The sequence below is a fragment of the Caloenas nicobarica genome, chromosome 31 (genome assembly GCF_036013445.1).
Source record: "Caloenas nicobarica isolate bCalNic1 chromosome 31, bCalNic1.hap1, whole genome shotgun sequence".
Taxonomy (NCBI): Eukaryota; Metazoa; Chordata; class Aves; order Columbiformes; family Columbidae; genus Caloenas; species Caloenas nicobarica.
In genome coordinates this window covers 493,384-520,446 of record NC_088275.1, presented here as the reverse complement: position 1 = coordinate 520,446, position 27,063 = coordinate 493,384, and the positions used below count along the sequence as shown (strand labels likewise).

The 27,063-nt window shown below is 64.0% G+C and overlaps 3 protein-coding genes across 3 annotated transcripts; all 3 read right to left on the bottom strand.

The window, feature by feature from the left end:
- Positions 1-972: 972 nt before the first annotated feature.
- On the bottom strand, positions 973-4,760 carry LOC135999926 (SLAM family member 6-like). The gene is made up of 7 exons (XM_065653501.1): positions 4,610-4,760; positions 3,652-3,981; positions 3,050-3,343; positions 2,815-2,934; positions 2,639-2,730; positions 1,282-1,389; positions 973-1,166 (listed from the first exon to the last, which is right to left on the bottom strand). The coding sequence occupies exons 1-7, from the start codon at positions 4,758-4,760 to the stop codon at positions 990-992; spliced, it is 1,272 nt and encodes a 423-aa protein (XP_065509573.1). The 3' UTR covers positions 973-989.
- Positions 4,761-7,529: 2,769 nt separating this feature from the next.
- LOC135999925 (SLAM family member 6-like) lies at positions 7,530-11,490 on the bottom strand. The gene is made up of 7 exons (XM_065653500.1): positions 11,340-11,490; positions 10,382-10,711; positions 9,781-10,074; positions 9,546-9,665; positions 9,370-9,461; positions 8,010-8,117; positions 7,530-7,894 (listed from the first exon to the last, which is right to left on the bottom strand). Exons 1-7 carry the CDS (start codon positions 11,488-11,490, stop codon positions 7,718-7,720), a joined length of 1,272 nt encoding a protein of 423 aa, XP_065509572.1. The 3' UTR covers positions 7,530-7,717.
- Positions 11,491-14,115: 2,625 nt separating this feature from the next.
- LOC136000117 (V-set and immunoglobulin domain-containing protein 10-like) lies at positions 14,116-20,862 on the bottom strand. The gene is made up of 7 exons (XM_065653812.1): positions 20,775-20,862; positions 17,376-17,717; positions 16,774-17,067; positions 16,539-16,658; positions 16,363-16,454; positions 14,731-14,855; positions 14,116-14,632 (listed from the first exon to the last, which is right to left on the bottom strand). Exons 1-6 carry the CDS (start codon positions 20,845-20,847, stop codon positions 14,739-14,741), a joined length of 1,038 nt encoding a protein of 345 aa, XP_065509884.1. The 5' UTR covers positions 20,848-20,862; the 3' UTR covers positions 14,116-14,632; positions 14,731-14,738.
- Between the last annotated feature and the right edge of the window lie 6,201 nt (positions 20,863-27,063).

Here is a 27,063-nt window from a genome sequence, read left to right as displayed (position 1 = left end):
GCACACGCCTGCATAGGCATGCACAGGCTTGCACACACGTACATGGCCGCACACACACGTACATGTTTCTGCACACCTGCATATGCATGCACACACATGCACACGCATGTACACGCTTGCACACACCTGCACATGCTTGCACACACAGGTACGCACATGCACACACATGTACACGCTTGCACACACCTGCACATGCTTGTACACACATGCACACACATGCACACACATGTACACGCTTGCACACACCTGCACATGCTTGCACACACATGCACACACATGCACACGCTTGCACACGCGTGCCCACCCCACCGCCAGTTCTGCACTGTGATCTCACCAACATTTATTTGCTGTTTTTACAGCGACGGGAGGTCCGGCTGGGCGAGGGGCCCCGTGACAGTGGGTGCTGGGTACGCAGGCAGTGAGACCCCCCCCAAATCGTAACAGTGCATGGGCTACGCAGGCAACAGCTATGGGGGGGCAGGGGGGAAAAGGGAGCGCATCTCAACATATTCACGGGGCGACGGTCCCTCCTGTGTCCCTCTGCGGCCCCGGAGGTGCCACCCGCATCTGCTCCAGTGGAGCCGTGTGTGACGGAGCTGGGGGACGCCCCAGCGTCCCCCCCATGTCTCTGTGGCAGTGGTGAAGCAGGTGGACACCTCCCCGTGGAGGGTCCCTGTGAGGCCCGGGAGGCTCGGGGAAGGGGTTGGGGTTGGGAAGGAGCTGGGGAGTTCAACTGCCCCGGGGTTCTCGCCCTGGCCCCGCAGTGTCACACCAAGGTGACACGGCCAGACCAACACCGGGGTGTTCCCCCTCCCTCCCCGGTGTCCCCAGCGGCGGCCAAGCCCGGCCATGGTGGCACGTGGGAGGTGAACCCCGGGGTCCCCCCATCCCGAGGCACCCAGGGGCCGCGCAGGGTCCCCCAGCTTCGCCGTCACCACGTGTCTCTGCTTCAGTCCGGGGTCCCGCTCCCCAAACAGTCTGGGGGGGCGTCAGACAAGGAGGTTGGGGAGAAACCGGAGTGGGGGGGGCAGCGTCCGAACGGTTGTCGCCCCGAGGTGGTGCCGTCCATCCCCGGAGCCGAAAGGGGGGCCGGAGGGGTCGGGTTTGGCACACAACGCACTGTACAGCCCTTCTGGGAAATCCCGATGCTCCGGCGCTGCGGGTGCCTGCGGGACAGAGGAGCCCTCAGCGGCGACGGGGTTTGGGGGCTCCCCGCATGGACCCCCCCAGCCCCGGGACCCTTTTGGGAGCGACCCCCCCGCACCTGCGGGCCTATGTCACCTCCTCGGCCGTGTCCTCTGGCACTCGCCGGATCTGCTCATAGACGGTGGTGACCGGCGCTTTCTGCGGCGAGCTCTGCTCCCCGTTAGTTTTGGGGTGACCGGGGCCCTGCAGCAGAAATCGGGGGGCTGCTGAGGGACACGCCAGCCCCCCTCCCCAGGCCTGGGGAGCCCCCAGCACTGAGCCCAGCCTGCCCCAGGGCTGGCGGGTGCCTGGAGTGGCCCGTGGGGCTGGGAGCCTGGTATGGCCGGGACCCAGACCCCCAGTACAGCCAGGACCCCCAGTACAGCCAGGACCCCCAGTATGGCCAGGACCCCCAGTATGGCCGGGACCCAGACCCCCAGTACAGCCAGGACCCCCAGTATGGCCAGGACCCCCAGTATGGCCGGGACCCCGGTATGGCCGGGACCCAGTCCCCCAGTACAGCCAGGACCCCCAGTATGGCCGGGACCCCAGTATGGCCGGGACCCAGACCCCCAGTACAGCCAGGACCCCCAGTACAGCCAGGACCCCCAGTATGGCTGGGACCCCGGTATGGCTGGGACCCAGACCCCCAGTACAGCCAGGACCCCCAGTACAGCCAGGACCCCCAGTATGGCCGGGACCCCAGTATGGCCGAGACCCAGACCCCCAGTACAGCCAGGACCCCCAGTACAGCCAGTACCCCCAGTATGGCCGGGACCCTGACCCCCAGTACAGCCAGGACCCCCAGTACAGCCAGTACCCCCAGTATGGCCGGGACCCTGACCCCCAGTACAGCCAGGACCCCCAGTACAGCCAGGACTGCAGCGTGGCTGGGACCCCTGGCATCACCAGGCCCCCTGGTGTGGCTGGGACCCTCATGGTTGCAATGACCCCCGGTGTGGCCAGGACCTCAACACGACTGTGACCCCCAGTGTGGCCAGGACCCCGATGTGGCTGGGACCCCCATGATGCCGTGACCCCAGTGTTGCTGTGCCCCCAGTGTGGCCGGGCCCCTCCATGTTGTCAGGACCCCCAATGGGGCTGAGACCCCCAGTGTGGCCATGACCTTGGTGTCACCAAGACCCCTGACACGGCTATGACCTCTGTGTGGCTGGGGCCCCCAGTATGGCTGGGACCCCCAGTAGGGCTGGGACCCCCATGATGCTATGACTTCCATGTGGCTGAGCCCCCCAGTATGGCTGGGCCCCCCAGTGTTGTGGCTATGACCTTGGTGTCACCAAGACCCCCAGCGTGACCAGGCGCCTGACACGGCTGTGACCTCTGTGTGGCTGGGACTCCCAGGGTTGTCAGGACCCCACTGTGGCCGTGACCCCCGTGTGGCTCGGCCCCCAGCGTGGCCGGGACCCCCAGCCCAGCCCCCCCGGGGCCTCACCTGGTCATTACCTTCCGGGGGGCTCCTGTGCACGATCTCGGTGTACTGGGGCTCGGAGGGGCTCTCCTCGGCGGGCACCGTGGGGGTGGCAGCTGCAGGGGAACAGGGGTCAGGAGGGGCCGGGAAACACCCCCCAGCATTCCACCCCCCCGCCAAGTGCCGGTGCGTTCACTGACCGGGGTCTGCCGCCTTCTCGCTGTTCATGCGCCAGCACCAGAAGGCCCCCCCCAGGCTCACCGCCAGCAGGATGAGGGTCAGGACGATGTACCCCGACTTTGAGAAGGCCGTTTGTCCTCCTGGGGGGGCAGAGAGAGGCAGTGAGCGGTGCCAACCCCCGCCAGGGCCGAGCCCGCCCTGTGCCGAGGCTGCTGTGAGCGGGACCCCCGAGCATCCTCGGGGCGGGGGTCTCACCTCCGCTTTGGCAGATGGTTTGCAGGTCGAACAGGGCGACCTTCTGGTCGGCGGGGTTGCTGACGGTGCAGGCGTAGGTGCCGTTGGCGGCGGCGGGCGGCAGAGCCAGCCGGAGGGTGGTCCCGTCCGGGGACAGCTGGTGGCGGTCGGAGGCCAGGTCCCGGGTGACGTTGTCCCTCTTCCAGGTGACATTGACGGCGCCTTTGCCGGCACCCTGGCACTGCAGCGTCAGGTTGCACCACTCCAGGGTGCTGGCCAGGAGCTGGCTGCGGGTCCGGGGGCTCGGCACTGACTCTGCGTTCGACGGGGGACGCAGCTCAGCCCGGGACGGCGGGGATTCCTTCACCGCCATCCCTGCCGTCACGCTTGTCCCCAGTGGGGCACGGCAGCGCCACCCTGGGGACCCCTGAGGTGGCAGGATTTCACCTTTTGCAGAGCTGAGGGGCTGCGGGCCCTGGGCTGCAAAGCTTGGGGTCTAACCTAACCCTGGTAAACCCCATCATTGCTCTGTGCCTCAGTTTCCCCACCAGTCAAGGGCTTAGCTCTCGCGCTCGGGGGGTTTCTGTTTTCACTCTGCCAAACCTCGGCGTGCGGCCACTCACCATAGACGGAGAGGCTGAAGGTCTGATCCTCCACCAGCGCCGGGTGCAGTTTGATCCGCGCCTCGTAGACCCCGCTGTCACCCCGCTGCAGCGCCCCGATCCGCAGCCCCAGCTCCTCCGACAGCTGCAGCCGGTCCCTGAACTGGTCGTTGGGGTCGGGACGCTCGAAGCCACTGCGGCTGAGTTCTGCTATTTGAATTGCGGGGCCGGCGCCGGCTGAAAAGCTCCAGTCGATCTTTGTCACTGTTTTGTTGGGGGACAGGACTGGGGAGAGCAGCACAGACTCCCCCAGGACACCGTTCAGCTGCCGGGGCTTGGCAGCCGCAGCGTCTGGTGGGGACAGGGACAGTCAGGAGGATGGACACCCCGGCGAACCCCCGTCCCTCCCGCAGACCCCCATGGGCATCCGCCCGCTGCTGCCTGAGTCACGGGAGCCCGAGATGATTCATTTAATCCTACGCCCATGACTCCCACACCAGGCCGGGTGCCACGCGTGGGGCTGGGTGTCCCCCAGGGCTTCGGGGACACGCTGGGCACTCTCGGTGCCTTCCCGGCATCATCCATCCCGGTGTCACCCGTGTCACCCCAGGCTGTGCGCCCAGGGTGCTTGTCCCCACAGCAGGGACCGGCCTTCGGAGCGAGGATGGGGATGCTCCCCGCTCTGCGCCTGAGCCCAAAGCGGGCTCAAAGTGCGGCAAGTTTGAGGTGAAACCTTTGGGAAATGTGCCCGTGTGTCCCGCAGGGGACAGGGACCCTCTGTCTGGGGCACCTTAGTGCTGAGCTTTTGGGGTGCAGCCCCCCTGTTCCTGGGGTAGCCGTGAGATGCCCCCGGCACGGCACCGGTGCTGCCAGCGCCAGGGGATGCAGGCACTGAGATGCCAAACGTGCAGAGCCCCCCGGGCAGGTGACAGACAGACAGACAGACACACCGCAGGGCCCGGCCTGCGCCCCTGCTCACAGGCTGCCGCTTCCTGCGCCTGCCGGGGGGCTCCGGCCTCTCCCCGCCCTCCGCAGCCGCTTTGGTTTGCGAAGGGGAAGGCGAAGCGGGGGGAACTGGGCGGCCGGCACGTCACCGGCAAACCGCAGGCGTTGGGGGTGGGTTGGCCCATCACGCGAGCACGGCCATGGACCCCCGCCAGTTCAGAGGGGGGATCGCGCCGGGGTGTTCGGTACCAGCACGGTGGGCGCTCTGCTGGCTCGTGACGGGGAGCGAGACCGCGGCATCACCGCGTCCCCGGGGCACCCGCCGCCCCCGGGGCCGCTGTGCCGCTGGGGGGTTCAGCACAGGGCAGCACCCACTGCCATCATTGCGCCACTGAGCGATTCCCAGGTGCCCCCGCAGCGGCGGGACACAGACCGGGGACGTGGCGGTGATGCTGCGGCAAGGCCGGAGCAGCCCAGGGCTGAGCCGCCCTTCGGTCTCCCTCTTCCTCCTCGCGGAAACACGCCGGCAAACAAAGAGGGGGACCGCCCCCCCTTGCCTTCATCCATAACTCGCCAAAATGAATTTTTCCGTTTCCCACGTCCGGATGCTGGAGCCGAGTGCGCCAGCAGTGGCCACGGAGCCGGAGAAGGAGCCAAGAGCCCCAGGCGCCGCGCACAGGGTTCCGGCACCGTAAACCTCTCGGGGCTGATTTATGGCGGCAGTAAAGCGGGGAGGGGGCGCTGAGCAGCACCCCACAGCGCCTCCCCATCGCCTGCGAGCAAACGGCCCCGGCTCGACCTCCACCGAGCCGCCGGTGCCCCGGCGCGTCGCTCGCGGCTCCTTTGCAGCGGCAGCCCTGTTCTCCCCCCTGATATTTCGTGGATTTTCTAATGCACCCGGGGCCAGCGCTTGTTTTGCAAGTGGGACCCAGAGCCACACCGGCTGGCTCTCTCCCACCCCTGCTGGTGGCTGTTACACGGGGGTCACTAAGAAACGGGGGTCACCACCCGGCACAGCCCTGCCCTCCCCTCACACCCACCTGCCGCCACAAGGAGCGGGACCAGCAGCCAAGGGACGTGGGGACACGGGCGGCCGGGTGACATCCCCGTTGCTCCAACGCTGCAAGCTCAACGCCTTGATCTCAGCTCTAGGGACCGGCTGGGAGGGAGCGAACATGCAAATCTACCCCCCCCAGCACCGCAGCCTCCCAGGGGAGTGGCAATGACAGGACACCTTGGGGACACTGCGGTGGCATCGCTGAGCCCCAGCCTGTGTGGCCACACGTTGGGGTCGCTGGGACTTCTCCCTCCTGCTGCACCAAAGGGTTTGGTGCCAGCCCCAAAGGCTGGTCCCCGCAGTCCCCAAGCTGGTCCCCACTGCCCAGCCCTCGTTTTCCTCCTGGTGCCCGGGTGCAGTAACCGAGGGCAGGAACCAGATGCTGCCTGTTGCTGTTGGGTAAACAAGAGCAGATGTGCCACTGCCTGGGCTGAGACCAGCACTCCAGGATACGCTGCCCTGGACCTTGGTCCCCACCGGGGCTGAGCTGGGGCGGCTGCTCCTCCTGGGGAGGGTTTGCCTGGTTTGGATGGAGGGGAGAGGGGAATGTCCTGAGGGGCTCCCAGTGCCCGGTATGTCCTGTCCCCAGCCCCTGGGATGCTCCTGTCCCCTGCCCCGAGCCTGCATTTCCTGCTGGCGGCTGGGCCAGTTTCTCCCCACCAGCAGCAAATTCTCTTCTTGAGCAGCTTTCACTGAACCAGAGCCCCCCCAGCAGCAGGAGCCGTGTCCCCATGGCAGTTGTCACCCGTCCGGGCTCTTGCCACATCCGGGCTGCGATGGAGACTCGGGCTGCGACAGCCCCACGGGTCTGGGGGCGATGTGGGGCCGGGCTGGCCGCAGGCAGCGTAGGGGCCAGGAGTGGAGGTGACAAGGTGACAGCACTGCCGGCTGCTGCCTTCCGAAAAGGGAAACGAGAGGTGGCTGCGGCCCCGTCTGCACAGGGGGGCTGGGGCTCCTTGGGGTGCAGCCCCCAACCCAGGTGGTTTGCACGGCCCTGGAGGCTCTGACTGCAACGAGGCCACGTGCAATGCAGAGAGAAACAGGCGTGCACCCGTGTGCACACAGCAGTACAGGCTTGCACACGTGTACATGATTGCACACGCCTGCATAGGCATGCACAGGCTTGCACACACGTACATGGCCGCACACACACGTACATGTTTCTGCACACCTGCATATGCATGCACACGCATGTACACGCTTGCACACACCTGCACATGCTTGCACACACAGGTATGCACATGCACACACACGTACACGCTTGCACACACCTGCACATGCTTGAACACACATGCACACACATGCACACACATGTACACGCTTGCACACACCTGCACATGCTTGCACACACATGCACACACATGCACACACATGCACACACATGCACACGCGTGCCCACCCCACCGCCAGTTCTGCACTGTGATCTCACCAACATTTATTTGCTGTTTTTACAGCGACGGGAAGTCCGGCTGGGCGAGGGGCCCCGTGACAGTGGGTGCTGGGTACGCAGGCAGTGAGACCCCCCCCCAAATCATAACAGTGCATGGGCTACGCAGGCAACAGCTATGGGGGGCAGGGGGGAAAAGGGAGCGCATCTCAACATATTCACAGGGGCGACGGTCCCTCCTGTGTCCCTCTGCGGCCCCGGAGGTGCCACCCGCATCTGCTCCAGTGGAGCCGTGTGTGACGGAGCTGGGGGACGCCCCAGCGTCCCCCCCATGTCTCTGTGGCAGTGGTGAAGCAGGTGGACACCTCCCCGTGGAGGGTCCCTGTGAGGCCCGGGAGGCTCGGGGAAGGGGTTGGGGTTGGGAAGGAGCTGGGGAGTTCAACTGCCCCGGGGTTCTCGCCCTGGCCCTGCAGTGTCACACCAAGGTGACACGGCCAGACCAACACCGGGGTGTTCCCCCTCCCTCCCCGGTGTCCCCAGCGGCGGCCAAGCCCGGCCATGGCGGCACGTGGGAGGTGAACCCCGGGGTCCCCCCATCCCGAGGCACCCAGGGGCCGCGCAGGGTCCCCCAGCTTCGCCGTCACCACGTGTCTCTGCTTCAGTCTGGGGTCCCGCTCCCCAAACAGTCTGGGGGGGCGTCAGACAAGGAGGTTGGGGAGAAACCGGAGTGGGGGGGGCAGCGTCCGAACGGTTGTCGCCCCGAGGTGGTGCCGTCCATCCCCGGAGCCGAAAGGGGGGCCGGAGGGGTCGGGTTTGGCACACAACGCACTGTACAGCCCTTCTGGGAAATCCCGATGCTCCGGCGCTGCGGGTGCCTGCGGGACAGAGGAGCCCTCAGCGGCGACGGGGTTTGGGGGCTCCCCGCATGGACCCCCCCAGCCCCGGGACCCTTTTGGGAGCGACCCCCCCGCACCTGCGGGCCTATGTCACCTCCTCGGCCGTGTCCTCTGGCACTCGCCGGATCTGCTCATAGACGGTGGTGACCGGCGCTTTCTGCGGCGAGCTCTGCTCCCCGTTAGTTTTGGGGTGACCGGGGCCCTGCAGCAGAAATCGGGGGGCTGCTGAGGGACCCGCCAGCCCCCCTCCCCAGGCCTGGGGAGCCCCCAGCACTGAGCCCAGCCTGCCCCAGGGCTGGCGGGTGCCTGGAGTGGCCCGTGGGGCTGGGAGCCTGGTATGGCCGGGACCCAGACCCCCAGTACAGCCAGGACCCCCAGTACAGCCAGGACCCCCAGTATGGCCGGGACCCAGACCCCCAGTACAGCCAGGACCCCCAGTATGGCTGGGACCCCGGTATGGCCGGGACCCAGACCCCCAGTACAGCCAGGACCCCCAGTATGGCTGGGACCCCGGTATGGCCGGGACCCAGACCCCCAGTACAGCCAGGACCCCCAGTATGGTCGGGACCCTGACCCCCAGTACAGCCAGGACCCCCAGTACAGCCAGGACCCCCAGTATGGCCGGGACCCAGACCCCCAGTACAGCCAGGATCCCCAGTACAGCCAGGACCCCCAGTATGGCCGGGACCCCAGTATGGCCGGGACCCAGACCCCCAGTACAGCTAGGACCCCCAGTATGGCCAGGACCCCCAGTACGGCCAGGACCCCCAGTATGGCCGGGACCCCAGTATGGCCGGGACCCAGACCCCCAGTACAGCCAGGACCCCCAGTATGGCCGGGACCCCGGTATGGCTGGGACCCAGACCCCCAGTACAGCCAGGACCCCCAGTATGGCCGGGACCCAGACCCCAGTACAGCCAGGACCCCCAGTATGGCCGGGACCCCCAGTATGGCCGGGACCCAGACCCCAGTACAGCCAGGACCCCCAGTATGGCCGGGACCCAGACCCCAGTACAGCCAGGACCCCCAGTACAGCCAGGACTGCAGCGTGGCTGGGACCCCTGGTATCACCAGGCCCCCTGGTGTGGCTCGGACCCTCATGGTTGCAATGACCCCCGGTGTGGCCAGGACCCCAACACGACTGGGACCCCCAGTGTGGCCAGGACCCCGATGTGGCTGGGACCCCCATGATGCCGTGATCCCAGTGTTGCTGTGCCCCCAGTGTGGCCGGGCCCCTCCGTGTTGTCAGGACCCCCAATGGGGCTGAGACCCCCAGTGTGGCTATGACCTTGGTGTCACCAAGACCCCCAGCGTGACCAGGCGCCTTACACGGCTGTGACCTCTGTGTGGCTGGGACTCCCAGGGTTGTCAGGACCCCACTGTGGCCGTGACCCCCGTGTGGCTCGGCCCCCAGCGTGGCCGGGACCCCCAGCCCAGCCCCCCCAGGGCCTCACCTGGTCATTACCTTCCGGGGGGCTCCTGCGCACGATCTCGGTGTACAGGGGCTCGGAGGGGCTCTCCTCGGCGGGCACCGTGGGGGTGGCAGCTGCAGGGGAACAGGGGTCAGGAGGGGCCGGGAAACACCCCCCAGCATTCCACCCCCCTGCCAAGTGCCGGTGCGTTCACTGACCGGGGTCTGCCGCCTTCTCGCTGTTCATGCGCCAGCACCAGAAGGCCCCCCCCAGGCTCACCGCCAGCAGGATGAGGGTCAGGACGATGTACCCCGACTTTGAGAAGGCCGTTTGTCCTCCTGGGGGGGCAGAGAGAGGCAGTGAGCGGTGCCAACCCCCGCCAGGGCCGAGCCCGCCCTGTGCCGAGGCTGCTGTGAGCGGGACCCCCGAGCATCCTCGGGGCGGGGGTCTCACCTCCGCTTTGGCAGATGGTTTGCAGGTCGAACAGGGCGACCTTCTGGTCGGCGGGGTTGCTGACGGTGCAGGCGTAGGTGCCGTTGGCGGCGGCGGGCGGCAGAGCCAGCCGGAGGGTGGTCCCGTCCGGGGACAGCTGGTGGCGGTCGGAGGCCAGGTCCCGGGTGACGTTGTCCCTCTTCCAGGTGACATTGACGGCGCCTTTGCCGGCACCCTGGCACTGCAGCGTCAGGTTGCACCACTCCAGGGTGCTGGCCAGGAGCTGGCTGCGGGTCCGGGGGCTCGGCACTGACTCTGCGTTCGACGGGGGACGCAGCTCAGCCCGGGACGGCGGGGATTCCTTCACCGCCATCCCTGCCGTCGCGCTTGTCCCCAGTGGGGCACGGCAGCGCCACCCTGGGGACCCCTGAGGTGGCAGGATTTCACCTTTTGCAGAGCTGAGGGGCTGCGGGCCCTGGGCTGCAAAGCTTGGGGTCTAACCTAACCCTGGTAAACCCCATCATTGCTCTGTGCCTCAGTTTCCCCACCAGTCAAGGGCTTAGCTCTCGCGCTCGGGGGTTTCTGTTTTCACTCTGCCAAACCTCGGCGTGCGGCCGCTCACCGTAGACGGAGAGGCTGAAGGTCTGATCCTCCACCAGCGCCGGGTGCAGTTTGATCCGCGCCCCGTAGACCCCGCTGTCGCCCCGCTGCAGCGCCCCGATCCGCAGCCCCAGCTCCTCCGACAGCTGCAGCCGGTCCCTGAACTGGTCGTTGGGGTCGGGACGCTCGAAGCCACTGCGGCTGAGTTCTGCTATTTGAATTGCGGGGCCGGCGCCGGCTGAAAAGCTCCAGTCGATCTTTGTCACTGTTTTGTTGGGGGACAGGACTGGGGAGAGCAGCACAGACTCCCCCAGGACACCGTTCAGCTGCCGGGGCTTGGCAGCCGCAGCGTCTGGTGGGGACAGGGACAGTCAGGAGGATGGACACCCCGGCGAACCCCCGTCCCTCCCGCAGACCCCCATGGGCATCCGCCCGCTGCTGCCTGAGTCACGGGAGCCCGAGATGATTCATTTAATCCTACGCCCATGACTCCCACACCAGGCCGGGTGCCACGCGTGGGGCTGGGTGTCCCCCAGGGCTTCGGGGACACGCTGGGCACTCTCGGTGCCTTCCCGGCATCATCCATCCCGGTGTCACCCGTGTCACCCCAGGCTGTGCGCCCAGGGTGCTTGTCCCCACAGCAGGGACCGGCCTTCGGAGCGAGGATGGGGATGCTCCCCGCTCTGCGCCTGAGCCCAAAGCGGGCTCAAAGTGCGGCAAGTTTGAGGTGAAACCTTTGGGAAATGTGCCCGTGTGTCCCGCAGGGGACAGGGACCCTCTGTCTGGGGCACCTTAGTGCTGAGCTTTTGGGGTGCAGCCCCCCTGTTCCTGGGGTAGCCGTGAGATGCCCCCGGCACGGCACCGGTGCTGCCAGCGCCAGGGGATGCAGGCACTGAGATGCCAAACGTGCAGAGCCCCCCGGGCAGGTGACAGACAGACAGACAGACACACCGCAGGGCCCGGCCTGCGCCCCTGCTCACAGGCTGCCGCTTCCTGCGCCTGCCGGGGGGCTCCGGCCTCTCCCCGCCCTCCGCAGCCGCTTTGGTTTGCGAAGGGGAAGGCGAAGCGGGGGGAACTGGGCGGCCGGCACGTCACCGGCAAACCGCAGGCGTTGGGGGTGGGTTGGCCCATCATGCGAGCACGGCCATGGACCCCCGCCAGTTCAGAGGGGGGATCGCGCCGGGGTGTTCGGTACCAGCACGGTGGGCGCTCTGCTGGCTCGTGACGGGGAGCGAGACCGCGGCATCACCGCGTCCCCGGGGCACCCGCCGCCCCCGGGGCCGCTGTGCCGCTGGGGGGTTCAGCACAGGGCAGCACCCACTGCCATCATTGCGCCACTGAGCGATTCCCAGGTGCCCCCGCAGCGGCGGGACACAGACCGGGGACGTGGCGGTGATGCTGCGGCAAGGCCGGAGCAGCCCAGGGCTGAGCCGCCCTTCGGTCTCCCTCTTCCTCCTCGCGGAAACACGCCGGCAAACAAAGAGGGGGACCGCCCCCCCTTGCCTTCATCCATAACTCGCCAAAATGAATTTTTCCGTTTCCCACGTCCGGATGCTGGAGCCGAGTGCGCCAGCAGTGGCCACGGAGCCGGAGAAGGAGCCAAGAGCCCCAGGCGCCGCGCACAGGGTCCCGGCACCGTAAACCTCTCGGGGCTGATTTATGGCGGCAGTAAAGCGGGGAGGGGGCGCTGAGCAGCACCCCACAGCGCCTCCCCATCGCCTGCGAGCAAACGGCCCCGGCTCGACCTCCACCGAGCCGCCGGTGCCCCGGCGCGTCGCTCGTGGCTCCTTTGCAGCGGCAGCCCTGTTCTCCCCCCTGATATTTCGTGGATTTTCTAATGCACCTGGGGCCAGCGCTTGTTTTGCAAGTGGGACCCAGAGCCACACCGGCTGGCTCTCTCCCACCCCTGCTGGTGGCTGTTACACGGGGGTCACTAAGAAACGGGGGTCACCACCCGGCACAGCCCTGCCCTCCCCTCACACCCACCTGCCGCCACAAGGAGCGGGACCAGCAGCCAAGGGACGTGGGGACACGGGCGGCCGGGTGACATCCCCGTTGCTCCAACGCTGCAAGCTCAACGCCTTGATCTCAGCTCTAGGGACCGGCTGGGAGGGAGCGAACATGCAAATCTACCCCCCCAGCACCGCAGCCTCCCAGGGGAGTGGCAATGACAGGACACCTTGGGGACACTGCGGTGGCATCGCTGAGCCCCAGCCTGTGTGGCCACACGTTGGGGTCGCTGGGACTTCTCCCTCCTGCTGCACCAAAGGGTTTGGTGCCAGCCCCAAAGGCTGGTCCCCGCAGTCCCCAAGCTGGTCCCCACTGCCCAGCCCTCGTTTTCCTCCTGGTGCCCGGGTGCAGTAACCGAGGGCAGGAACCAGATGCTGCCTGTTGCTGTTGGGTAAACAAGAGCAGATGTGCCACTGCCTGGGCTGAGACCAGCACTCCAGGATACGCTGCCCTGGACCTTGGTCCCCACCGGGGCTGAGCTGGGGCGGCTGCTCCTCCTGGGGAGGGTTTGCCTGGTTTGGATGGAGGGGAGAGGGGAATGTCCTGAGGGGCTCCCAGTGCCCGGTATGTCCTGTCCCCAGCCCCTGGGATGCTCCTGTCCCCTGCCCCGAGCCTGCATTTCCTGCTGGCGGCTGGGCCAGTTTCTCCCCACCAGCAGCAAATTCTCTTCTTGAGCAGCTTTCACTGAACCAGAGCCCCCCCAGCAGCAGGAGCCGTGTCCCCATGGCAGTTGTCACCCGTCCGGGCTCTTGCCACATCCGGGCTGCGATGGAGACTCGGGCTGCGACAGCCCCACGGGTCTGGGGGCGATGTGGGGCCGGGCTGGCCGCAGGCAGCGTAGGGGCCAGGAGTGGAGGTGACAAGGTGACAGCACAGCCGGCTGCTGCCTTCCGAAAAGGGAAACGAGAGGTGGCTGCGGCCCCGTCTGCACAGCGGGGCTGGGGCTCCTTGGGGTGCAGCCCCCAACCCAGGTGGTTTGCACGGCCCTGGAGGCTCTGACTGCAACGAGGCCACGTGCAATGCACAGACAAACAGGCGTGCACCCGTGTGCACACAGCAGTACAGGCTTGCACACGTGTACATGCTTGCACATGCCTGCATAGGCATGCACAGGCTTGCACACACATGTACACACTTGCACACACATGTACATGCCTGCACGTGCATGCACATGCTTGCACACACGTACATGGCCTCACACACACGTACATGTTTCTGCACACCTGCATATGCATGCACGCACATGCACACGCATGTACACGCTTGCACACACCTGCACATGCTTGCACACACAGGTACGCACATGCACACGCATGTACACGCTTGCACACACCTGCACATGCTTGCACACACATGCACACACAGGTACACACATGCACACGCTTGCACACGCGTGCCCACCCCACCGCCAGTTCTGCACTGTGATCTCACCAACATTTATTTGCTGTTTTTACAGCGACGGGAGGTCCGGCCGGGCGAGGGGCCCCGTGACAGTGGGTGCTGGGTACGCAGGCAGTGAGACCCCCCCCAAATCGTAACAGTGCATGGGCTACGCAGGCAACAGCTATGGGGGGCAGGGGGGAAAAGGGAGCGCATCTCAACATATTCACAGGGGCGACGGTCCCTCCTGTGTCCCTCTGCGGCCCCGGAGGTGCCACCCGCATCTGCTCCAGTGGAGCCGTGTGTGACAGAGCTGGGGGACGCCCCAGCGTCCCCCCCATGTCTCTGTGGCAGTGGTGAAGCAGGTGGACACCTCCCCGTGGAGGGTCCCTGTGAGGCCCGGGAGGCTCGGGGATGGGGTTGGGGTTGGGAAGGAGCTGGGGAGTTCAACTACCCCGGGGTTCTCGCCCTGGCCCCGCAGTGTCACACCAAGGTGACACGGCCAGACCAACACCGGGGTGTTCCCCCTCCCTCCCCGGTGTCCCCAGCGGCGGCCAAGCCCGGCCATGGCGGCACGTGGGAGGTGAACCCCGGGGTCCCCCCATCCCGAGGCACCCAGGGGCCGCGCAGGGTCCCCCAGCTTCGCCGTCACCACGTGTCTCTGCTTCAGTCTGGGGTCCCGCTCCCCAAACAGTCTGGGGGGGCGTCAGACAAGGAGGTTGGGGAGAAACCGGAGTGGGGGGGGCAGCGTCCGAACGGTTGTCGCCCCGAGGTGGTGCCGTCCATCCCCGGAGCCGAAAGGGGGGCCGGAGGGGTCGGGTTTGGCACACAACGCACTGTACAGCCCTTCTGGGAAATCCCGATGCTCCGGCGCTGCGGGTGCCTGCGGGACAGAGGAGCCCTCAGCGGCGACGGGGTTTGGGGGCTCCCCGCATGGACCCCCCCAGCCCCGGGACCCTTTTGGGAGCGACCCCCCCGCACCTGCGGGCCTATGTCACCTCCTCGGCCGTGTCCTCTGGCACTCGCCGGATCTGCTCATAGACGGTGGTGACCGGCGCTTTCTGCGGCGAGCTCTGCTCCCCGTTAGTTTTGGGGTGACCGGGGCCCTGCAGCAGAAATCGGGGGGCTGCTGAGGGACCCGCCAGCCCCCCTCCCCAGGCCTGGGGAGCCCCCAGCACTGAGCCCAGCCTGCCCCAGGGCTGGCGGGTGCCTGGAGTGGCCCGTGGGGCTGGGAGCCTGGTATGGCCGGGACCCAGACCCCCAGTACAGCCAGGACCCCCAGTACAGCCAGGACCCCCAGTATGGCCGGGACCCAGACCCCCAGTACAGCCAGGACCCCCAGTACTGCCAGGACCCCCAGTATGGCCAGGACCCAGACCCCCAGTACAGCCAGACCCCCAGTATGGCCAGGACCCCCAGTATGGCCGGGACCCAGACCCCCAGTACAGCCAGGACCCCCAGTATGGCCAGGACCCCGGTATGGCTGGGACCCAGACCCCCAGTACAGCCAGGACCCCCAGTATGGCCGGGACCGCGGTATGGCCAGGACCCAGACCCCCAGTACAGCCAGGACCCCCAGTATGGCCAGGACCCCGGTATGGCTGGGACCCAGACCCCCAGTACAGGCAGGACCCCCAGTATGGCCAGGACCCCCAGTACAGCTAGGACCCCCAGTACAGCCAGGACCCCCAGTATGGCCGGGACCCCAGTATGGCCGGGACCCAGACCCCCAGTACAGCCAGGACCCCCAGTATGGCCAGGACCTCCGTATGGCTGGGACCCTGATCCCCAGTACAGCCAGGACCCCCAGTACAGCCAGGACCCCCAGTATGGCTGGGACCCAGACCCCCAGTACAGCCAGGACCCCCAGTATGGCCATGACCCCGGTATGGCCAGGACCCAGACCCCAGTACAGCCAGGACCCCCAGTATGGCCGGGACCCAGACCCCAGTACAGCCAGGACCCCCAGTACAGCCAGGACCCCCAGTATGGCCGGGACCCAGACCCCAGTACAGCCAGGACCCCCAGTACAGCCAGGACTGCAGCGTGGCTGGGACCCCCGGCATCACCAGGCCCCCTGGTGTGGCTGGGACCCTCATGGTTGCAATGACCCCCGGCGTGGCCAGGACCCCAACACGGCTGGGACCCCCAGTGTGGCCAGGACCCCGATGTGGCTGGGACCCCCATGATGCCGTGACCCCAGTGTTGCTGTGCCCCCAGTGTGGCCAGGCCCCTCCGTGTTGTCAGGACCCCCAATGGGGCTGAGACCCCCAGTGTGGCCATGACCTTGGTGTCACCAAGACCCCTGACACCGCTATGACCTCTGTGTGGCTGGGGCCCCCAGTATGGCTGGGACCCCCAGTAGGGCTGGGACCCCCATGATGCTATGACTTCCATGTGGCTGAGCCCCCCAGTATGGCTGGGCCCCCCAGTATTATGGGCATGACCTTGGTGTCACCAAGACCCCCAGCGTGACCAGGCGCCTGACACGGCTGTGACCTCTGTGTGGCTGGGACTCCCAGGGTTGTCAGGACCCCACTGTGGCCGTGACCCCCGTGTGGCTCGGCCCCCAGCGTGGCCGGGACCCCCAGCCCAGCCCCCCCAGGGCCTCACCTGGTCATTACCTTCCGGGGGGCTCCTGCGCACGATCTCGGTGTACTGGGGCTCGGAGGGGCTCTCCTCGGCGGGCACCGTGGGGGTGGCAGCTGCAGGGGAACAGGGGTCAGGAGGGGCCGGGAAACACCCCCCAGCATTCCACCCCCCCGCCAAGTGCCGGTGCGTTCACTGACCGGGGTCTGCCGCCTTCTCGCTGTTCATGCGCCAGCACCAGAAGGCCCCCCCCAGGCTCACCGCCAGCAGGATGAGGGTCAGGACGATGTACCCCGACTTTGAGAAGGCCGTTTGTCCTCCTGGGGGGGCAGAGAGAGGCAGTGAGCGGTGCCAACCCCCGCCAGGGCCGAGCCCGCCCTGTGCCGAGGCTGCTGTGAGCGGGACCCCCGAGCATCCTCGGGGCGGGGGTCTCACCTCCGCTTTGGCAGATGGTTTGCAGGTCGAACAGGGCGACCTTCTGGTCGGCGGGGTTGCTGACGGTGCAGGCGTAGGTGCCGTTGGCGGCGGCGGGCGGCAGAGCCAGCCGGAGGGTGGTCCCGTCCGGGGACAGCTGGTGGCGGTCGGAGGCCAGGTCCCGGGTGACGTTGTCCCTCTTCCAGGTGACATTGACGGCGCCTTTGCCGGCACCCTGGCACTGCAGCGTCAGGTTGCACCACTCCAGGGTGCTGGCCAGGAGCTGGCTGCGGGTCCGGGGGCTCGGCACTGACTCTGCGTTCGACGGGGGACGCAGCTCAGCCCGGGACGGCGGGGATTCCTTCACCGCCATCCCTGCCGTCACGCTTGTCCCCAGTGGGGCACGGCAGCGCCACCCTGGGGACCCCTGAGGTGGCAGGATTTCACCTTTTGCAGAGCTGAGGGGCTGCGGGCCCTGGGCTGCAAAGCTTGGGGTCTAACCTAACCCTGGTAAACCCCATCATTGCTCTGTGCCTCAATTTCCCCACCAGTCAAGGGCTTAGCTCTCGCGCTCGGGGGGTTTCTGTTTTCACTCTGCCAAACCTCGGCGTGCGGCCACTCACCGTAGACGGAGAGGCTGAAGGTCTGATCCTCCACCAGCGCCGGGTGCAGTTTGATCCGCGCCCCGTAGACCCCGCTGTCGCCCCGCTCCAGCGCCCCGATCTTCAGCGCCGTCTCGTTGAACATCTCCAGCCGCTGCTTAAACCGGTCGTTGGGGTCGGGACGCTCGAAGCCGCCGGGGCCAAACTCGGCCACTTGAATCATTGCACCAGCACCGGCTGAAAAGCTCCACTCGATCTCCTTCACCGTCTTGTTGGGGGGCAGAGCCGGGGAGAGCAGCACGGACCCCCCCAGGACACCGTTCACCTGCCGGGGCTGCGCCCGCGCTTGGCCAAAGAGAAGCTCTGCGTACAAGGCAGAAAGTCACCGGGTGTCTGGGGACAAGATGGGGACAACAGGGACAAGATGGGGACAGAAGGACCCCCAGGGATGGGTCGTTTTTTTGGGAGGGAAGAATCAGCATCCCCTGCCCTGACGCAGCCGCCGGGTCTCCTCTTGTCCAGGGTGGGGACAAGGGTGTCCCCCCAGAAGGCCCCATATGGTGCTGGAGCGGCCTCCTGCTCCATCAGGAAGGGAAAGGCTCTGGGTTCGGTTACTGGTTTCTAAAAACCAAATCTAACATCTACTGGTTCAGATGCGGGTGCCCCATCTGAACGCTGCGGCCGGGCTCTCACCAGCACAACGCTCCAACAGCGTCTGGGAGGAATTCCCAGGCGGCATCTGCAAAACCTCATTGTCCGCCTTAAAACGCCCCTCGGCCCAGATGCCTACGAAAGATCGACAAGGGTTAAGGCGACGGGGGCAGCTGCGGGGGTCCCTGCACGGGGGGAGATGCTGCTGCGGGGACACCCGAGGGACGGAGCCGCCTCCGGGATGCAGAACGGGGGCGATTCCCGGCTCTTGCCGCCTCCATCCCGGGCAGCCTCCCCAGCCAGAGGGGCGAGTTGCAGCTCCCGTGTCTCAGCCTCCTTTTTTTTTGGCAGCCTCGCCAACTCTCTGCAAAAATCACGCCAGGAGGCTCTCGGCACCCTCTCCCTCGCTCCTGGCGGCTCCCGCCTACCCACAAGCTGTCTCCTCTGCAGCCCCGGCCCCCGCGGCCCCCACGTCCCTCTGCTGCCCCTCGTCCCTGTCCTTGTTCCGCGTGGGGTGCCCAGCGGAGGGACGGCGTGGTGGGGACAAGCGGCTCTGCCCGTGTCCCAACCAGGACCCCAGGATGGCCGGCGGGGGGGACAGATCCTGCATCGCCTCCGTGCACCCCCCACCGCCTCCCCCGCCCGCAAGAGGCAGAAGCAGATGCGCCTCTATATTAAAGCAGATTAAACACAGACATCTGAGTGTTTACTTTGTATAAAACCCTCCAGCAGCCCCAAATTACAAGCTGCCTCTTTGCTTCGCTTTTTAAGAAGCGCTTTGTGTCGCCGGGGCTTTTGTCGCTCTGATCCTGCTTAGCCCCGGCTTGAGTCCCGTCCTTGCAGCCGAATCTGAAATCCCACCCAATATCCGACTCTTCCCTGGGTGACTCTGAAGTTTTTGGGGCCCCGTCGAGCTGAGATCGGGAGGAGGATGCTGAGCCCATGCCGGGGAGCAGGGGGATGCGGGGGGGGGGCAGCCAGGGTGGGTCTGGGGGTCCCGACGTGCCACGTTTGGGGTCCAGGGCGGGGACAGGAGGGGACGAGGGGCAAGGAGTTGGGGTCACCTGCAGCAGCTCATTTGGCATATGGAGGAGCTTGGGGAGATGCTCCCTATATGTAGGTATATATATACCTATACTAAGGTAACTTAGAAATAAAGATTCTTTAGCACTAGACTGGGGAATGTAGGTGTATGAAATACTGCTGAAAATAGAGGAGAAAAATTCTAGGAAAGTTCAGCTAAAATGATCACAATTTGTGGGATTTTCTTTGTATTGTGTCAAACAAGAATGCTACCGGTACTAGAGTATGTGTTATCTTCATACTGTAAATCAAACAACTAGACAATAAAAAAAATGGAAAACTTATCCCACTGGATTCTTTTAACTATTAGAGAATATAGTTGTGCTGCTGTTTGAATTTTATTTTGTGCGCTCTCCAAGAAAAGGAAAAAACTCCTTGTCACTGAAATAATTTATCCTTTTGTTTTGTAAATTCAGGGGTTGGATGTGTGCTGTGCTACTCGTGTGAAGTAGTAAGTTCTGAAATAAACATATATAAATAAATATATATACCGGCCGCCCCCACGCTATTGTACGGGTGGCCGGAGGAAATGACGGCCGGGAGGAGCTGGTGCCAGGCGGCCAAGTGGGGCCACCATGTCACCTCCCCGGTGTCCCCCCCTCTCCTTGTCCCGCTCGCCCCGGGACCCGGGGAGTCTCCGCAGCCCGACACCGAGGGAGGGCGAGAAACACGTCGGTGCTCGATGCAGCGCGATGCGTTCGGCACCCGGATTAGTCCAACTCGGGGCTCAGTCTGAAAAAATAGACCCTACGAAATAATGAATAAAAATCTGGCCCTAAAAAATAAGAACTAAACCTCTGACCCTAAAAAAATAGACCCTATGAAATAAGAAATAAAAATCTGACCCTAAAAAATAGACCCTAAAAAATAATAATAAAAAATCTGACCTGAAAAATTGACCCTGAAAAATAATTTTAAATCTGACCCTAAAAAAATAGACCTTTAAAAATACAAAATAAAAATCTGACCCTAAAAAATAATAAATAAAGCTACGGCGCTGATTTTAGCCCAGGGTTTCTTTGCCACAAGCCCAGGTTTTGCTCATTCTCATCATTCTCCAGCAACCCCCCCCCGCCACTATCAAATAATTTTGATCAAAGAAAGCAGCTGGAAAACTCCGAAGCATCGTTGACAACCTGTTTTCCACCGTAGCTGGGTCAGATATTTGTCACCAGCCCGGCAGGGCTGGCACCTTGTGCCACAGCCCGTGGCTGCTGACGACCCGTCTCACTCGTGAAGCCAATTAATCGTTAGGAAGATAAACCCCCCCCCAACCCCCCGCTAATCTGCCTGTACTATGAGATGCTTTCTGTAGGAATTGGAGATTTTAGGGGAATTATTAAATGTGTGGATTAGCACGCTGGGAATTAAGGGGGATTCCTCGCTCCTGCTTTACATAAGGAGCCGCTTCGCTGCCAGATCCCTCCCGGCCCCAGGGGGGTGACAGGGTTGGGGGCCGCATTAGGGACCAGGAGATGGGGATGGAGCTGGGGGTCCATGGCGGCTCGTTCCGAAACCTCTGGTTAGGCCTCGACCGCCGAAGCAGCGGCTCCAGGAAGCACCTCGCAGGCGGTGGGGAGGGATGGAGGGGCAGGCAGCGGGCAGGATGGGACCAGCATCCCACCCATCGCGATGCTCCCGGTTGCCCGGCGCCGGTCCCGGTGTTGGTGTTGCCGCCGCACTCACCTGGCCCAAGGCCCAGCAGCGCCAGGAGCAGCGCGGGGAGCCGGGCTCCTCTCCTGGCCCATTCCCCCTCCATTCTTCTTCTTCTTCCTCCTCCTCGGTCCTTGTGCGGCTCCGGGAGCAGCGTCAGCGACAGGAGAGACGGGGAGGAGCGAAACCGCCGCTCGCCGCAGCCCGTAAGAAGCCCAAGCTGCTCATGGCAGGGCACCGCTAGTTCATTAATGAGCTCGCCCAGCTCATTAATTAGCTCACCCAAGCACTGATGGGGTGGCCCAGGGGACCCGCGGTGCTCGGGGATGCTCAGCGAGGGGGGTGCAGTGACCCCCGGTCCTGTGACAGCCCGCGCTGAGTGCCCGGATCAACGCTGCAGACGCTGGGGACAGCCCTGCCCGGTCCTCCGCTGTCCCTGTGTGTCACCTCATTGACACAGAGGTCCCCAAGATCAAGAGTAATTCCCTGTGGAAGCTCCGGCTGGAGCTGGGAGCGCCGCCAGCTCTGCTCCTTGCCGGGGGGGGCACCCGAGCACCTTTGGGTGCAGAAGCAGCATGGGAGGGGACGTCCCCAAGGGGCTGCGAGGGCTTGGCTGAGTCACAGGGGACACAGCTGGGGAAAAGACACCCTGGCAGTGACACAGCGGCAGCCCCAGAGCTCCCGAGGCGTCCCCATGGGCTCCTCATGCACCTCTCCCTGCTCAGGGGGCTGCAGAAGAGCCCCCCCCCGCACCACCGAGGCGCCCCCAGCTGCTGCGGGGGCTGTGCCTGGAAGGCAACGCTTCCCATGAGCAGCACAGAAAGCTTATTTTTTATTTAAAACCTCCAGCAGAAAAAAAGGGAGGGAGGAAGCGGCTGCGGGGCTGCTCCCCACCCTGCAGCAGGACGGGGCAGCGGGGCTGGTGCTCGCTGCTCCCACCTCTGAGGAAAACCATCGACCTGCACCCGAGGGGCTCTCAACTCCGGCTGTTCTCCCAGGGTGCCTTCAAGTGCAGATCCTGAAAGTGCTGGGGAAACTGAGGCAGGTGTGGGGGGGACATGGGCTGTCGATGGCCGGGAAATGCCCCAAAAGCGCTCTGGCAGGTCCTCCCACGTCTCTCAGGAAACAAAAGTGGCCGAGTTCGGTTATATGTACAGCTATCTGCATTGTAAAGCATAAATATTTATTAATATATAATTACATATAATTACATATCTAGTGATATGATACCCAGCAATTCTCTCAAACAGGGAAATTACATGTTCGTATACACGTAGTAGAAACACAAGGAGTGAATCAGAACCGTGTGTCTCATGAGCTCAGGTGAGGATTTGACTCATATTTCTTATTTTCATGTCCAGTGCGCATGAGTCCTACACTATCATATTTCCCCCGAATTACCAAGTATTGCAATTTAGAATTGATATGATGTCAGCAGGTGACCAACATTCGCCCCATCCCTGGAGACATCCCAGGCCAGGCTGGACGGGGCTCTGAGCAACCCGAACTGGACAGGGGTGGCACTGGTTGAGCTTTGAAAGTCCCCTCAACCCAAATTACTCTGGGATGGGGACACCAGCAGCATCTCGCCAGAGAGTCGTGGTCAATGGGGCGGAGTCTGCTTGGAGGGCTGTATCTAGTGGAGTGCCTCGAGGGTCAGTTCTGGGACCAATGCTATTCAATATATTCATCAATGACTTGGATGAGGGAATTGAGTGTACTATCAGCAAGTTTGCTGATGACACCAAGCTGGGAGGAGTGGCTGACACGCCAGAGGGCTGTGCTGCCATCCAGCGAGATCTGGACAGGCTGGAGAGTTGGGCGGGGAAAAAATTAATGAAATATAACAAGGGCAAATGTAGAGTCTTGCATCTGGGCAGGAACAACCCCAGGTTCCAGTATAGGTTGGGGAATGACCTATTAGAGAGCAGTGTAGGGGAAAGGGACCTGGGGGTCCTGGTGGACAGCAGGGTGACCATGGGCCAGCACTGGGCCCTTGTGGCCAAGAAGGCCAATGGCATCCTGGGGTGGATTAGAAGGGGGGTGGTTAGTAGGTCGAGAGAGGTTCTCCTTCCCCTCTACTCTGCCCTGGTGAGACCTCATCTGGAATATTGTGTCCAGTTCTGGGCCCCTCAGTTCCAGAAGGACAGGGAACTGCTGGAGAGAGTCCAGCGCAGGGCCACAAAGATGATTAAGGGAGTGGAGCATCTCCCGTGTGAGGAAAGGCTGAGGGAGCTGGGGCTCTTTAGCTTGGAGAAGAGGAGACTGAGGGGTGACCTCATCAATGTTTATAAATATATAAAGGGTGGGTGTCACGAGGATGGAGCCAGGCTGTTCTCGGTGACAACCAACAGTAAGACAAGGGGTAATGGGTTCAAGCTGGAACACAAGAGGTTCCACTTAAATTTGAGAAGAAACTTCTTCTCAGTGAGGGTGACGGAACACTGGAACAGGCTGCCCAGGGGGGTTGTGGATTCTCCTTCTCTGGAGACGTTCAAAACCCACCTGGACGCCTTTCTGTGTAACCTCACCTAGGTGTTCCTGCCCTGGCAGGCGGATTGGACTAGATGATCTTTCGAGGTCCCTTCCAATCCCTAACATTCTGTGATTCTGTGCTCTGGCGGTGCTGGGAAATGCCACCGGCTTGGTCCTCTGTGGCGATGCTGGGGCGTCCATGGGCCTCAGGGGAAAGATCTCAGGACCTGACGTGGGATCAAGGTCGGCATTCCCGCTGGCACGCGCTGCCGCCCGCGGCTGGGACCAGCCGGCCGTGGAACAGGCTGCGGCTCTCGGCATATGACGGCAAGGGATGTCCCCGTGGCACAGGGACGTTCCTGAAGGGGCAGCCGGGAGGTGCCAACACAGAGAAGGTTGGCGAGGGCGGGTATGGAGGTCTGAGCTGTCACCACGTCCCTTCTTCACCAGGGACGGTGCCACGCGAGGGACTTTGGGAAAGCTCAACACCATAGCACAGATTGCCAGGAGTGTGACCGGTGTCACCATGGTCCGGCAGCTGGGCCTGAAGCTGTCACCCAGCTGTGGCGAGGGGACACTTGGCTGCCCGAACAGCCCTTGGCGGGGCAAGAGGCAGCTTGTGGTTGAACCATGTGAGGCCCTTTGAAAGCAGCCAGCTCTGGATCTCGAGGTCCGGCAGCGGCTCCACAACAGGAGGGGGTTCCATACACCAGCAAAAGTGGATCCTCCTGTCCCAGGGGGCTCCGGGACAACCGAAAGGCTGGGCAGAGGCTGGGAGCAGCCGCACAAGCCCCATGGCCACAGGAGGAGCCTGGCCACCCTGTGCCGCAGCCGCCTGCCAGAGCCCGGTGGCTCAAGTCTGGCACAACTACAATGTACTGGAGCCGGGAGGTCGGGAAATGGTGCCGGGAGCTGCCTACGCGCTCACTGGCCGCGGTCGGCAGCTGCCGTTTGGCGAGTGAGAAGCAGCGAGCACTGCGTGCCCGCAGGGGGAGCGCAGGGTCCCGGCATGCGGCCGAAGGTGCTGAGCCCCAGGACCGTGCTGGTTCGCAGCCAGGAAAACCACATCATCCGCTGAGAACTCGTCTCGTTGTGACCATAAATTGTCATTCAATTTGCACATACCAGGGGGAGAGACAGGGGCAAATCTGCTCCCAGGGCTGCAAACATCTCAATGGCTCCAGCGGAATGGCCACGTGCCGGCGTTTTGTGCCAAAACAAGAACATTTCTGTCATCTCAGCATGCGAACATCCCCACACAACCAGGGACCGAGGGGTTCAGGCGTTTCTCCACTGCTCCCTTTAAACAAGATGTCCTGGATGGAGACGAATGCACCCATGTGGCCTTCCAGCGGAGGGGAGTGTGGCCCCAGGAAAGGACTTGGTGACGGTCACAGCTACTCGTCACCAACACAAAACGGCATTTTGCAGGGATCTTGCAGGTCCCACTGGCCTTGAGCCCCATTTTCAGCCCCTGTTCCCTGTCCCGTCTCACCCCATGGGTCACCCTGACGCTGCCACCTCATGCCCCGAAGCACAAGAAGCATCAACCTGAGGGCAGCGCGGCGCTGGGGGGCACTGATCGCTCCACAAGCCAATGCCTGTTTCCCTCCAGCATGTCCTGATGATGGAACACCAACCATTTAACAGCAGGAGGAGCTCAGCAGGTTAAAAAAAAAAAATTGCAGAATCATTTTGGCTGGAAAAGCCCCTCAACATCATCGAGTCCAACCATTCCCCACCCCTGGCACTGCCCCGTGTCCTGAGAACCTCATGTCCGTCTGTCCAACCCCTCCAGGGATGGTGACTCCAGCACTGCCCTGGGCAACCGGTTCCAATGCCCCACAGCCCTTTGGGGAAGAAATTGTTCCCAAGATCCAAATCGCGGGTCCCTGTGTCCCCCACAGCCACAAGCAGATTTCGACTCTCCACAACCAGCAGCATCCCCCGGGGCAGAGACAGCCAAACTTCCCATGGTTTTTAAGATGGTTTTGCTTCTCAGAAAAAAAAGCTGTGACATGGGTAAAGCACCAAGAGCTGCTGTGAGGAACTCCTGTGAACAGCAAGTGCCCCCGCGAATGCGTGTATGGTGAACTAGGCCAGTGCACCAGAAACAGCTGCTGGAGGGGGCTGCCACCGCTCGGACAAGAGAAATGCCGTGTTTTATTATTTATCAACAACAGCCAGGGCTAGAATTGGCTCTTCGGCAGCGCTCCCTCCAGCACTAATGCTATTTAGCACTTTGCAAGCAGCATCTGCCCCAGGAGATCCCACAGCACTCGGGGAGCCCCGGCCCCTCCTGCTCCCATTGCTCTCGGGTGTGGGTCTTGCTGCTGCAGGTCCCCCCAGCTGCTCTCACCGGGGCTGAGGGTCACTGCTCCAGGAGGGATCCCCACAGTGCTTAGGGGTCAACCGTTCCAGGGTTCAGAGGCCTCCAGGGCTGTGTGTGGGTGAGGCTGGAGGTCAACGGGGACCCCCAGCCCTGGCTGCTGCCCCTCAGCCAGGGACAGAGTTCATAGAATCACAGAGTATCCTGAGTTGGAAGGATCCACAGGATCACGGAGTCCAACTCCTGTCCCTGCACAGGACACCCCACAGTTCACACCGTGGGTCTGAGGATGTTGTCCAGTCTCTTCTTGAACACTGTCAGGCTTGCAGCCGTGACACCTCCCTGGGGAGCCTGTTCCAGTGTCCAGCACCCTCTGGGTGAAGAACCTTTTCCTCATGTCCAACTGCCTCTCCCTGGCACATCTTCCTGCCATTCCCTGGGTTCTGTCACTGTCACAGAGAGAAGAGCTCAGCCCTGCCCCTCCTGCTCCCCTGCTGGAGCTGCAGCCCCATGAGCGCTGCCCTCAGTCTCCTCTTCTCCAGCTGAACAAACCCAGGGACTTCAGCTGCTCCTCACACGGCTTCCCCTCCAAACCCTTCACCAACTTTGTGGCCTCTTCTGGACACTCTCCAGTACCTTTATCTCCCTTTACCCTGTGTCCCCAGCCCTGCACTCAGTGAATGCTCCAGGTGAGGCCGCCCCAGCGCAGAGCAGAGCGGGACAATCCCCTCCCTGCCCGGCTGGCCGTGCTGTGCTGGAGGCACCAGGACACAGGGCCCTCTTGCCTCCAGGGACACTGTTGCCTCCCATTCAACCTGCCATCGACCAGAACCCCCAGATCCCTCTCCGCAGAGCTGCTCTCCAGCATCTCGACCCCCAGTCTCTATCTACAGCCAGGCTTGTATGTCCCAGGTGCAGAATCCAGCACTTGAGCTATGGGGGCAGCCGACCCCCCAAGGCCCCAGTGCCCCCCAGCTTTGGTTCTCCTCAGCCTCAGGCCCCCACCGCCCCCAGCCCCCCTCAGCCCAGTGTCCCCAGGCCCTACCAAGGTCCCCTCCACCCCCGGCCCAAGCGACAACCTGCCCGGGACCCCCGGCGCTTCCTCCAGGCCCCAACCGGACACCCCCCACCGCCCCGCCTCACTGGCGCCGAGTGATGACGCACGGAGCGGCAGCCAAGCCCCGCCCACAGGCCTCGTTCTCACCTGACGGCAGCGCCGTGCGAGTCTCGCGGGATTCCCGAGGCTATAAATAGACCCGCTGAGGGGCGGCTGCCGCAGTGCCGGGCGGGCCGGGGGCGGTGCGGGAGGGCCGGGCCGGGCGGGGCCGGGGAGAAGGGGCCGGGGCGGCTGCCCTGGAGGTGCGAGGGCTGAGGCCGGGCGCTGAGGCTGGTCTCGCCCCCTCAGTCGCCCCCCGCAGCCAGCCTGGCCGGGGGACCCTGCGGGGTCGTGGCTGGAGGGGCGGCCGCTGTGGTTGTGTCACACTGTCCTGTGGTTTGGCCCTGGTGCTGAGCAGGGAC

Bases quoted from the DNA above. Each gene is read 5' to 3' on its own strand.
- LOC135999926 (XM_065653501.1), bottom strand. From the start codon at position 4,760: ATGGGCCAACCCACCCCCAACGCCTGCGGTTTGCCGGTGACGTGCCGG. The intron at 3,344-3,651 runs GTGAGTGGCCGC...CGTCGAACGCAG, and splicing joins CTTCAGCCTCTCCGTCTATG to AGTCAGTGCCGAGCCCCCGG. The intron at 1,390-2,638 runs GTGAGGCCCCGG...TTTCTGCTGCAG, and splicing joins CCCCGGAAGGTAATGACCAG to GGCCCCGGTCACCCCAAAAC.
- LOC135999925 (XM_065653500.1), bottom strand. From the start codon at position 11,490: ATGGGCCAACCCACCCCCAACGCCTGCGGTTTGCCGGTGACGTGCCGG. The intron at 10,075-10,381 runs GTGAGCGGCCGC...CGTCGAACGCAG, and splicing joins CTTCAGCCTCTCCGTCTACG to AGTCAGTGCCGAGCCCCCGG. The intron at 9,462-9,545 runs GTCAGTGAACGC...GTTCCCCTGCAG, and splicing joins CGAGAAGGCGGCAGACCCCG to CTGCCACCCCCACGGTGCCC.
- LOC136000117 (XM_065653812.1), bottom strand. From the start codon at position 20,847: ATGGAGGGGGAATGGGCCAGGAGAGGAGCCCGGCTCCCCGCGCTGCTC. The intron at 17,718-20,774 runs GTGAGTGCGGCG...CCTTGTACGCAG, and splicing joins GCTGCTGGGCCTTGGGCCAG to AGCTTCTCTTTGGCCAAGCG. The intron at 17,068-17,375 runs GTGAGTGGCCGC...CGTCGAACGCAG, and splicing joins CTTCAGCCTCTCCGTCTACG to AGTCAGTGCCGAGCCCCCGG.